General features: G+C 37.9%; 1 protein-coding gene across 5 annotated transcripts in view; it reads left to right on the top strand.

Annotated features, from left to right (window-relative positions):
* CYRIB (CYFIP related Rac1 interactor B) overlaps positions 1-12,375 on the top strand; it is a 96,442-nt gene extending 84,067 nt beyond the window's left edge. For all 5 annotated transcript variants that reach the window (XM_033056021.2, XM_033056035.2, XM_033056029.2 and 2 more), the window contains 9 exons: positions 1,098-1,219; positions 2,895-3,000; positions 4,043-4,179; positions 4,800-4,877; positions 4,972-5,088; positions 6,207-6,286; positions 7,410-7,536; positions 9,034-9,104; positions 11,506-12,375. In XM_033056021.2, coding sequence (XP_032911912.1) covers positions 1,098-1,219; positions 2,895-3,000; positions 4,043-4,179; positions 4,800-4,877; positions 4,972-5,088; positions 6,207-6,286; positions 7,410-7,536; positions 9,034-9,104; positions 11,506-11,569 — 902 coding nt within the window. In that variant the 3' untranslated portion in view covers positions 11,570-12,375. The remainder of the gene's footprint in view (positions 1-1,097; positions 1,220-2,894; positions 3,001-4,042; positions 4,180-4,799; positions 4,878-4,971; positions 5,089-6,206; positions 6,287-7,409; positions 7,537-9,033; positions 9,105-11,505) is intronic.
* The last annotated feature ends 674 nt before the right edge of the window (positions 12,376-13,049 follow it).

Below are 13,049 nucleotides of genomic sequence, written 5' to 3'. Positions count from 1 at the left end.
GACTCTTCAAACTGCACAGAGTTATGAGGATATATTGTCCTTGGATAGCTTTTGTCTGTCCCTATAAATAAGAATCTATTGTTAATACCTGATTTTTGCTTTGGAAATAATGAACTAAAATACAATGATATTTATTCCATAACATATTTTGCCCATGTTAACAGAGAAGTGGGTTTTTTATACAAGAAGTTTAGTAACTAACTTTTTATTTTATTTTTTAAATATGACTCTAAAAGGGACTAACCTTATAGCTTCCATCAACATTTTAAAATGAAAAAATTTGGTTCAGGTAAACCATGTCTGAGATATTTGTCTTAGGTGATTGTTTTTAAAGGTTAAAAGATTTGTTGATTCTTCTCAAAACATACTCCTTACAGAATCACATTTGTTTAAAAAGGTGTATTTAGCATTTTGAAATTATGACCCGCTATACTTCTGGGAACCCCTTAGCTAATTAGAAAAAAAATGGGAGACAGCTTTTATCTTTAAAGACAGGGGACAAAAAAAAAAGCCTTGCACAAGTTCACATTAGATCTTTTTGTTCTCACCTCTGATTGTGCAATGAGTACAATAAAAAATATGTTTTGAGAATTAAATCTATTTAGAAGTAAAAGATATGTCACCTTTCCCAAGCAGTTAAAGATGAGGCAGACAAGATAGAAAATAATCTAATGCAGTGTTTCTAGAGAACAGTAGACATGAGCACCTCCTGTGCTATCTGCAGTGAGTGTGTCTTTTGAGTATTTACCTAAGTTTCTTCCAGTGAACCTCTACTGCACCCCAAGGTGAGATTGTATGGTAGTCATAAAGATAACTCATCAGGATTTCTTCTCCTAACTGAGTTTTAAATAAGTCAAGAAGATAGAATCCAGTGAATTTTTGGCATGGTAAATGAAGAGACTACCAAAATGAATACAATTATTCAATTCTATTGTACAGTTGGAGTTCCTTATACACTGTAGTAACTCTTCAGAGAATGAAAATTCTTGGTGAGTTGCTGCATGAAGAATTTGTCCTGTAGGTGATGGTGTGCCTATTGAATTCCATGTTGTTGTTAAAAATAAATATATATACATTTAATATGTTCTGCTGTTTAGATGCCCAACCTACAGAATCTGAAAAGGAAATTTATAATCAGGTGAATGTAGTGTTAAAGGATGCAGAAGGAATACTGGAAGACTTGCAGTCATATAGAGGAGCTGGCCATGAAATACGAGAGGTGAGCTAGAGCATTACAACTGTGCACAGCCTGTGGTTGTTCATTGTCTGATCCTAACCAAATACTGCTGGGGTTTAACTCTGCTTGCAGGAGCTGTTTTGGCAGAGCATGTTGTCTATTAAAATCACTGTCTTGAATTTCTGCTCTGGAATGTTCCTTTTTAACAGCAAAACAGATGTTGCTTGTTTCAATCATATTAATCCACATATGTAATAGCAAATGATGCTTCTCAGAGTTTTTGGGGTATTATTGCTATTGATTTTTCTTTGTGTTCCCACATAAACTCTTCTTGAGTTAATAGTGAATTTGGAAAGTGTGGTGTGACTCCAGTGCAATTCTGAGTAGTGTTGACATCCTCTTGTATGGTAACTGGAGAAGCCTGGTTTGGTAATCCTAATACAAAAGGCATCTTATTTTCAGTCCCTTTTAATTGGCTTTTATTTACTTTTATTTACTAAAGTAGATGTTTGGAACAGAAGCAAGATTCCTGTAAAGAATGCCATTCTATATTTTTTTTGTTTAATAAAGGGTGGAATAAATATTCTCCCAAACCCCATTCTTTCTTTCTTCCTCACATGCAGCAATGGGCGCTGCTTTGCTCATGAAGGAAGGAGTTACTCACTGTAACATACCCTTAAGGAATAGTGTTAGAGAGAAGGAGTCTCTACTCACTCCATAGCAGTTAGAGATACTCAAAGCCATTCAGCTTTGAGAGTTTTTCTCTCCCTGGAATTGCCAAGGTAGGTTTAAGAAGGATCACTGTGTCACACAAAACCCTTAGGAGGGGAGATAGCTTACTTCAAGTTCTTCAAGGAAAGAGCCTGTTCAGGGACAGGCTGAAGGATCAGGCAGGAATATGTGTCTGCAGATGCCATGGAGAAAGGAGAGATACTCCTCTGAGAAGAGGTAGACATGGCAGGAAGGAAACTTTTAGGACCAGAGAGGAGTGTACTGCAAGCCACAGCCCATGGTTGACTGGAACAGTTCTTGAAATCAAGAACTTGACAGTGAAAACACTGCAGGAGAGTTATGAGCATTTTTATTTCTGTTTTATTAGTGTATTTTCAGTTGCTAACTGGAGAGTTTGAATTTAATGTCTGGGAAGTTTACTGTAAAGACAAGGTCTGTAAATATATCCCTCAAAGCTGTGGTATATATGATGTCCTGTTTGTGCTTTATGTTGTTGATTTTGCTTAAATGTTTCTACTGTAATAGTTAGCCTGAATTTCACAGCAATTTTTTTCTTTGCAAATTTGGGAATTAGTAATAGATGCCAACATTAAGATGAGGCTTTGATCACTAAATTTTTTTGCTTGGAGTAAGCACAGTAAAGTTGTTAATTTTAATTAACTAGGTCTGGTTATGTAAATTTTCTTATCTGAGTAATTTGATTTTTAACCATTTCTTTATACTCTCTCCAAGTTGTTTTCCTGTTCAGGATGCTTACTCTCAACACAAATTTTTAGACCTTTTTGGAACAGACATGGGTTAGTACATGCTTGTCTCTCAACTGAAAACTTCTTAGTAGGTAGATTTTTAATTATTAGCTCTTCAAACAATTGTTCTGCATAGGTGTTTTGGTTTTTGTGTTTTGCTGTTTGGGGTTGTTTTGTCAGCAGTGCATCAGTTATTCCCAATCTAAGCATACTTTTCTCCTCTCTTTTTCTAATTTAAGGCAATACAGCATCCAAATGATGAGAAGCTCCAAGAGAAGGCATGGGGTGCAGTTGTTCCACTAGTAGGCAAACTAAAGAAATTCTATGAATTTTCTCAAAGACTAGGTAAATGGGAAGGTGTTAACTTGGTGGGTTTTTATTTTCATTGATGAGTATATTTGGCATATTCAGATGTGATCACATCTAGGCCAGCTCCTTTGTGGAAAAGAGCTCATATTGCACAGATTCCTCCATATACTAGATGGCAACAAACTTGCTTCAGTGGATACCTGAGAAGAGTGAGAGAATGGGACCATCCTTGTTACTCTTCCTCTACTCCTTTAGTAACTCAGGAAAGCAGTAACCAACTGATTGACTGGAAATTAGCAGACTAAATAATCAAGAATTAATTCTGACAGTGTTTCTGATACCAAGAGTACTTAAAAGAGAATAATACAGTATTATTCCTCCTTAAACACCAGAAATAATTTGCTGTGTGGAAATGCCTGATCTTGGTTCCTACACATGCAGTACTTGAGATGGTGCTTCATGCCTCTTCTGAAACTGTCATGTGGTGGCTGTGCTGATAAAATCTATGAGACTTGTTTTTTAAGAACACTGGAAGTGAGATAACAACAGACCACCTTTCTACTGTTATCTCACTTTTAATCAAATTTATTAACATAGCTTGTAAAAAATGTGTTTAAAACACGGAAACTTTTTGCAGGCAAGTTCTGCTTTTAAAATGGGTGAGATATTTTTCTCAAGAAGATGAACAGGAAGCTGGATTATAAATTTGTCTTAAATAAGGCGTGACTTCTGCTTACAGCTATGTACCTCTTGTATTCTGGGTTCTCCTAATGACTGAAGTCTGCTAACACAGGTTATTGAAATATATTCTACACAAATGTTGCAGACAAAGCTTGAGTAAAACTTCTCAAGTTTTTTTTAGTGGCTGTCAGTGCTGATGAGACCTGGTCTGTACAGCAATTTTTATGTAAATGTGACAGCAGTTGACACATAGACAAGCAAGTCATGAAGTCCCTTTATTATTAATCACCATGTATTTTGGCAGCTGTGTATTTTAAGTCTAGCATGCAGAGCATCAGCCAGTGTTGATGCAAGAAGCAGGTGCAGTTGTGTGATGCAAACTCCTCTCCTGTTGCAGAGGCAGGACTGCGGGGCCTGCTGGGAGCCCTGACCAGCACTCCCTATTCCCCTACACAGCACCTGGAGCGAGAGCAGGCTCTTGCTAAGCAGTTTGCAGAAATTCTTCACTTTACACTCCGGTTTGATGAGCTCAAGGTAAGAGCTTGTGATCAGAAGGGCTAGAAAAAGAAGCCAGGTCTATTTTACAGAAGTGCTCTGGGTTGTTTGGTCTGGAATAGAGTGTGCAGTGCATACCTGATATGCTTGGCTTGCTCTCGTGACCTAGAGTTAGATTAAACTGGAAAGCAGATGAAATATCATATTAGCTTTAGGCACTTGTTGTATTTCAGTTCACATTAATCATGTTTCTTCACCCAAATTTGGCGTATCACTTGGGATAATGCTGCTGCTTTTAGCTTGTGTGCACCCATAGTCCAACTATTTTCTTGCTAATGTGCAAAGAACTAAGTTGAAATTATAATTAATTTGCTTGTCTGATCCTTGGGGTCAAATTAGCAAAGCAATTTTTTTCAACCTACTAATTTCCAACTTGTATTTAGGAGATTGCTCCTTTTCTCATTCTTGGTAAACCTTGTTCTGAATCTGAGAAACCAGAAAGCTTTATGTTGAGCTTACCAGTTTCCAACATCTCACAGGCCTTTTTGCTTCAGTTCAGGATGTTGAATACTTTCTTTTAGGGTATATTATGCTTTATGAAAACTTGTCCTTGCTTTTCTTGACTTTGTCACAACTCTCTTGCTTCCATATCTGCACAGATGACAAATCCTGCTATACAGAATGACTTCAGCTACTACAGAAGAACTCTGAGCCGTATGAGGATTAACAATGTCCCAGTAGGTAACCCTTGGATAAGATGAAATGTAGTCTTCTGCTGCCACCTCTCTTGTCCATGGACAGAACAACTAAACCCTTTCTTCTGTTTTTCAGGCAGAGGGAGAAAATGAAGTAAATAATGAGTTGGCAAACAGAATGTCTTTATTTTATGCTGAAGCGACGCCAATGTTGAAAACCTTAAGTGATGCCACAACAAAGTTTGTGTCAGAGGTAAGAGTATAAATTATGGCTTGGATAATGTGCTTCAAACACTGCAGAGACAGACATAATGGGCAACACGACCTCCACTAGACCTGATCTGGCATCTAGAAATAAAACTTCTTTTTCCTGGGGTTTGGAACCTCAGGAAATGTAATGTCCTTCCCAGATGCTGTAGACTCCAGGCAGGGACTTTGTGTATCATCCCCAAAAGTTAATAGATAGTGTCACATCAGTAGTGATGGCTTTCCTCAAACAGGGAGATGGGACAAGTAACTGTTTTGCCTGCATTGTGGTGGTGGTGGTTTAGAGCAGAAATTTTGGAAAATTGAAGCAGCTTGATTCTCTCTGCTTGAAATAGGGAATGGAATTAAAATGTAGCTTCCTCTTCTTCCCACTCTTTTGTTACACTGTTTGAAGTCAAGTATACTACATTAATGCAAAAGGGAGAAGGAACCTGAACTGGGAAAGTATCTCAACGTTTTGACACATCCCTATTTATCCTTGATGACCTAAATAAATATTGGTTGTAAAATCCAGTCACTACAAGTACTGGTTGCCTTCTGGTAACTGTGATGATTTTTGGCTTACATGCAAAGAATGCTCACTCTTTCTTAGTAGAAAATAACTGTGCATTACTTGATTAATGCAAAGTTACATCTGTCTTTTAATGATTTTTTTCCCTGAGTTCTGTTTTATGCTTGAAATACCTTAAGTAAACTGTTCTCTTATTTTACATTTATTTGTGATGGTTGTCTGCCACAATTTTGAGTTTTACTATTACAGCAGATGAATATATTTGGCTATAGAAGTTTTTGTCTTTGGAGGAGCAGGTTAGATGATTCCTTTGAAACTTTCCAAAAGTCAGTCATGTCAAGGCTGTGATTCTTTGACTCCAGACAAGCAGGCAAAACCCATGTGGTAGCCTTTGCTCTGTAAATTGCTAATCTGTATGATAACATTAAAAAAAAAACAATACAAGACTGCGTGACTGACTATTGTTGTGTTGATGTTTTTAACTGCTCCATGTTGCTATGCCAGCAGATAATTGATTTGACTTTGATTTTGTAGTATAGCATTTAGCATTTCACAGTAATTGAATTGTGGAAACTGTTAACCTTCTTTTGCAGAATAAAAATTTACCGATAGAGAATACAACAGATTGTTTAAGCACCATGGCGAGTGTGTGCAGGGTCATGCTGGAAACCCCGTGAGTACAAACACTGCTTGGGTTGGGCATGAGTCACCTCTCTGTTTCAGACCTGACTTGTGATGCATGAAAGAAATATAATTGGAGTAATTAGAGCTGTGATGTTTCCTTTTTACCAGCCTAGTTGCTTACACTGATGTGAAACCACCTTGTTTCATTTTGCCAGCCACACAAATCATGTGATCTACTTTTCTGAACATATTAATATTTAAAAATAGAATGGCTGTGGAAGCTAGACAACCTCTTGGCACTCCTTATAAGTGGTTTTCTCATGTATAATTCAGAGCAATAGACTATTTGAGCATGATTGCCTAGGGCCTCCTGAAAGAGGGGCTTTGGGCAATGCTGTGGTTGGTATGTCCTTGCTGGCTGGCCTGGCTGATGGCTCTGACAAAATGACAATGCTCCTCTCAGGGAAATTAAGAGACAACTTCTGGCATGAAGGCAGTCAGTTGTCTTCTGTACATTTAAGAGGCACTGGGAGTATGACCAAAGTCAGACTAATCTTTGATTATTTTTTAAATCTGTTTCTTCTGTGTTCTAAATAGTTATCTGTTGGTACAATCACTGGGACATGAGTTATGTCTTTAAATAAGTTTCCATTCAAATACTACAGGACATTTGTTTTTGAGTACATTAAGAGCTCCAGGCATTTATACTCTTATTCTTCTTAGGAATGGACTATACCATTAAAAAAAGCAGTTAAAGGTTGTCCATTAGCCTGCCTTGTTTTTTATTAAGTCAGAAGTTTGGGTATATATTAGAAAGTGGCAGGGAGAAGTGTAGGAAGCACTGGAGACAAAGTTAGTATGTATTGTTGTAATCTTTTTTTATCTCTAAAAAAACCCAAATGGTGTAAAGTAGGATCCTGTTTTAGATTTGAGAAATTTAATTAATCTTCAGATAACTTTCTAAACAATCATCTGACTTTTGGCAGATAATTGAAAGGAATAAAGAAAACCCTCAAAAGTTCTGGGGTTGGTGGATTTGGTTGGGTTGGTTTGTTTGCTTTTTCTCTGAGGATTTATAGTAGAATTTTTCTCTTTAATCTTAATTTGGGTGTTACTAGTATGTGCTGTTGTCTTGTGTTTCATGGATAATAAGCTGTGTTTTTAAATTCCAGGGAATACAGAAGCAGGTTTACAAATGAGGAAACAGTATCATTCTGTCTGAGGGTAATGGTGGGTGTCATCATACTCTATGACCACGTGCATCCGGTGGGCGCTTTTGCCAAAACTTCAAAAATTGATGTAAGTTGGCTGTTCTAAATAATCTCCCAAGTATTTAATTTGTGTGTAGGCTCCTTTTCTACCTTGCAAGTTCTAGTAGCAGATGTATACACTGGGTTGATGCTAAACACATAGCTGTGAGCAAAAATATGTATTTAAGTAGTGAGAAATACCTTTGGACATGTAAGTGGGTCATGAAAAATCTGTTTTTTATGTAATTCCGGTAGTGTCTAGAAATACTTGTTAGCAGTGGTTGTCTTGAAAGGTCCATATCAGAAAGCTTGTTCCTCACTGGCTGATTAATAGCTCAGTTCACCATCCACCACACTTCTAACTTTCTACTGTTGTTTAATAGTAAGCCTGTGGAACACATGCTGTTAATGTGTGACTATTTCAAAGGCAATATTACCCATTGTATTAACTACAGTTGGTCATTATTTCACTGTCAGAATGTAGTAATTCTTAATGGATTTATGGTAAATATGTGTTTATGCTCACAGTTCCATTTTTTTTTAAGTTGATAAAGCAGAGCTTGAAAGTTCGCTGAAGTTATCATGGAATGGTTTGGGTTGGAAGGGACCTTAAAGATCATCCAGTTCCAGCCCCCTGCCATGGGCAGGATGTCTTCCACTAGTTCAGGTTGCTTAAGGCACTGTCCAGTCTGGCCTTGAGTGCTCCCAGGGATGAGGCAGCCACAGCATTCTCCTTCATCACTGCATGCTCTTGTGAAATGTCTGTTTCCATCTCTCTTGTGGCCCCTTTTAGGCATTGGAAGGTGCTCTGAGGTCTCTCCAGAGCATTCTCCAGGCTGAACAGCCCAAATTCTCTCAGGAGAGATGCTCCAGCCCTATGATCACCTTCATGACTCTCCTCTGGACTTGCTCTGTCACAGCCATGTCATTTTTCTGCTGGTGACACCAGAGCTGGGTCCAGGTGGGCTCTTACAAGAGCAGAGCAGAGGTGGAGAATCTCCTTCCTTGCTGTGCTGGCCACACTGCTTTTGCTGCAGCCCAGGACAGTGTTGGCTTTCTGGGCTGCCAGAGCACTTTGCTGGGTCATGTTGAGCTTCTCATCCAACAACAGCCCAAGCCTTGTGCTCATGGCTGCTCCCATCTCAGCCCAGCCTGTGTTTGTGCTTGGGATGCCCTGATCCAGTTGCAGGCCCTTGCACTTGGAGTTGTTGAGCTTCACGAGGTTCACAGGTCCCACCTCTCCAGCCTGTCCAGGTCCCTCTGGATGCCTCCCCTCCCCTCCAGAGGTTCAGCCACTCCACACAGCTTGGTGTCATCAGGAGTTGCTGAGGGTGCACTTAATGCAGCTTTTTAAGTAGCTAAGCCAGTGTGTGATAGGAAGATGTAATAATGAAAGCTTAATTCCTTTTTAATATCCAGAAGATGTCTTTACACTACTGCTATTTTTAAATACTTATTTTTGATCTTTGACATACTAAATATAAAACACTCCTGTAAATTCAGAAGGTATTAACATGAAAAAAATTGTAATTTTTTTAACTCCTAGATGAAAGGATGCATCAAAGTTCTTAAAGACCAGCCTCCTAACAGTGTAGAAGGCCTTCTAAATGCTCTCAGGTACTCTTTTTTGTTTTTTGAAGTTTGTTTTTTAATATTTTGATGTGAGTTTTCACGAATTGCCCAGAACATTTTCTTTACAGCAAAGTATTCAATGACTGTTATAGGGAAAGGTGAATGTAATTATTGCAGGCTTTTCTTCTGATGTGTCTTGAGACAAGAATGTATGAAGAAGCCTCTGTGTTTTAACAGGGTTGTGAATTTGCAGTTGTTCATTCTAAGATCACTTTTTCTATGCATGCAGGTTAAGAATGAGTCAGTATGGCATGGTAAGTAACTAGAAATTGTTCCTTTTCAGAAAGAACTAAAGTCACAAGTCTCTGCTGTAGAATAGAAGAGACAAGAATTTGCCACTTTAATTGGAGAAGTAAAGAAAAATCAATAACTCAGTATATGAATCTAAAAGCTGCTAATTGGGGTTGTAAAGCTGTATCTATAGTCAGTCACATACTTGTTGTGTGGGGGTCCAGCATGGGAGAGGTAGCAAAAAGTGCAAAAATGTGATAGGCAGATGAAGTCTTTGTTCTTGTCCTTACTTGGAAAAGTATCATTACTTTACTATTTGTTACTTTGCTATAGTTGCTATGTTACTATTACTTTAGTAACAAATAGCTGTAACTGAGTGTTGTTACTCATGCACTTATTTGGAATGTGGAAGCTTTAGTTTGTCTTGTCTGAAATTGTGCAGTTATGATTTGGTTACGTGTAGTGAAGCCGCTTCAATTTCATTTATTCTCTTTTTATTTTTTGTGTCATGATGTGGTAAGGAGTTAAATAATGTGGTATTGTAAGTGGGTTCTTTTGCAAAGCTGTTTCAGATTATTAATTAAAATTTTAAAAATCCATACCTAATTTGAAACTTCATGTGATTATTTCCATGCTAAATCATGTTCATCTTTGAACTTCATAACATGATCAGTCTTTGAGATGGTGATCAGTAAAAACACAGGCTTCCAGAGGGAAAATGCTGCATTAGCATTTATTTGTGACTAGTTTATTGTGAATGCAGCTGCCATGCTCACCAGTCTTTATTAGCAGTCCATTTTCCTGATCATTGCTGACACTATGAAAGTACATGGAAGGTGCAGTTCAGGTGCTCACTGCACTGAGCAGTGACATTAACTTTTGGTTAATGACACAATTAACTTTGTGGTGAGCAGTGTAAATCCAGTCCATCAGCTCAGACTGTGCTTTCCCTGCTCCAACACTTTCCAAACCTGGATGCTGTAACAGTCATGGTTTTGTACATATGATTAATCTCTGGTTAGGATATTTAAATCTTCTTTAAACCATGTTTGGAATCGTTAGGAAGAGATGCAGGAGTGAGCTGCTGTGTGCTTATGTGATGAGAACAGGTTCAAGATGTCATTGTGACAAATTAAATCCAAATCTAAGTCTTTGATTCTGGAGGAGTGAGAAGTCCTTGTGTTTTCCTAAGAGACAGATAATGTGTTTCAAAACAAATGGAAAGTGGTATGGATTGTGGAGCGAGATCAGCTCTTTGTAATTTCAAATTCATCTGAGTATTGTAATCATGTTCAGCTTTTTCACATGGGCAGAATACCAAGTGCAATAACTTTTTAGGATTTCAGAAAACCTTAGGCAGCTTGTTTGTTGAAAGTATAAATTACCAAAAAGTGCTGAAATCGACAGCATTATTAACTTCTAAACTAAAAAGTTATTATATATTTTTCAAGTGAACAAGTGAAATAGTGCTGCAGTTGTGGATAACAATTTAAATTATGAAGTAAGTTTTATTTGCTTTTGGATGATTAGTTAGGAAGGAAGATGAGGGAAATTAATCATACAAAAAGCCTGCAATGAGGATATCTTTTAAAAATAGAGATAGCTAAGTTTTTTATAGTGATTTAAGTGTGCTGTTATCCTAGAGAATTTTGAAAGGGGAAGGAACTGAAATAAGCACATGTGTATGCTCTTCAGTTTTACCAGCAGTCTACTAAGCAGGAAATGAGGCTGAAAAGTGAATAAATCCATTGTCATTGAGGGATCCTAGGAAGGTTTGGTCACTGGAAGTTTTGAAGAAGAGTTTCTCAAGCTGTCTCATTTGAAGATGTTTCCTGTGAGCAGAGCCCTCAGTTAGTCTGGTGGATAATTACCTGTCACAAGTGGTACTGTGAGATTACTGTGAAAGCCAATGTCCAGCTGAGGCTTATTTTGAACTCCCCTTGGTGCAGGGCTGCTAGATTATAGTTCTGATTGATAGCATTTTATGATCAGAATGTCTGACTTGTATTCTTGGTGACCATGGAGTGGGTGATGATCTGTGGCTGAGGGTTTTGCTCTGGTGCAGTCCAGTTAAACCATAAACAAAGAAATTGCAAATTTATAAGCTAAAGTATAATGGCATTTATACTCATCTTGACTTTATTTCTGTGTTTAGGTACACAACAAAGCATTTGAATGATGAGACTACCTCCAAGCAAATTAAATCCATGTTGCAATAACAATTACCTGGAATTCGCACCTGCTGTAGACAGTATTCTGCAATGACTGAGATGCACAGATTTTTTTTTTTTAGTGATTGCAACTACTATCTCGTTCATTCTTGCTTTTTATTTTCTCTCTTCCTGTTTACTCTTTTTTTTAATCACTTTCTTGTACCTAAGTAAGCTCAGACTTCTTTTCTGTGCCAAATCAATGAAAATTATCAATTCTGGAAAGTATTTCTACTTTTCAGAATAGCCATCCTAAGTGGCAGCTAATTATGCGTTGCATTTGGATTTCTCTGTACTGGGGAAAGATTTGTGACTTGAACTAAATATTTTTAAACTTGTGGTTTTTTTCTTTTTTTGAAAAACTAATATTTAATATTGCTTCTTCTGCATGGCAAGACTGCCTACTTCTGCTATTTAAAAATTCCTTGATGACTTCATTTTCTATTGCAGCTTATTTTCATGTGCAACCATGAGGAAACTAAAAGCAGATTTGTTTAACTGTGTTTGTACAAAATGGTACCCAACACAAAAGTTTTTTTAAATGAGTAAAAACTGTTTTGTTTAAAAGTTACGTTTGCATTTTGACTCATTTTTGTAAGGATGTATGTTGTATGTTTAACCTTTAATAACTAACGTTAAACTGTGGTGTGTGCGTAGCAAAATTACGTATGCATGTTCATGTCAAATGATTGGCTGTGGATAAGATAATAAAATCAGCTTTCATTTTTCTAAGTGTGGTTTGATTTACCAGTATTTTGAGTGAGATGTCTTCGTGCCCTTTGGATTTTTACAAAAAAATAAATTTATAAATTTTATATAGTGAAAACTCTGCTGTTTCATTACCAGTAACCAGCTGCCTAATCCACTGATTTAAGCCTAGTGTGTTTTAGGGTTCTTGCTCTCCACTCTGTGCTGCTTCCCTCTCCCTGATAATTATTACTCAGGTAGGGTTTGTGGTGAGGAACTTGGTGTAATCCATACAGATCCCAGTGGGCATTGCTGAAGAATTTGCATCTGGGCTACCCGTGCTGCTTCCTCAGTACAGCCATCAGAAATGACCCTGCACGTTGGGCTCTTTCCATACCAGTGGTGGGGAGATGAACTCCCTCACTCCGTACTGCTGTGTACTCTTATGGATCTGGGTATTTGTACTGTGTAAAATCTGAATAATCACAGCATACTAAATAATGTTTATTCTTGGGGTAACAATTTATAGCAACAAGTGTTACATAGGTTGGTGAAGAAATTAAAGCTCTTTGGGGAGGGAAAGGATTGAAGGGGAAAAATTGCAGTCCTGCCAAAGGACCTTGGCAGGTTGGAGAGATGGGCAGAGAGGAACTGTCTGAAATTCAGCAAAGGCAAATGCAGGATCCTGCACCTGGGGAGGAACAGCCCTGGGCACCAGCACAGGCTGGGGACTGACCTGCTGGAAAGCAGCTCTGTGGAGAAGGACCTGGGGGAGAACAGCTGTCCATGAGCCAGCAGAGCC

The sequence above is a fragment of the Catharus ustulatus genome, chromosome 1 (assembly GCF_009819885.2).
Source record: "Catharus ustulatus isolate bCatUst1 chromosome 1, bCatUst1.pri.v2, whole genome shotgun sequence".
Classification (NCBI taxonomy): domain Eukaryota; kingdom Metazoa; phylum Chordata; class Aves; order Passeriformes; family Turdidae; genus Catharus; species Catharus ustulatus.
The sequence above is the reverse complement of the archived record's forward strand: the minus strand, read 5'-3'. Positions and strand labels throughout refer to the sequence as shown.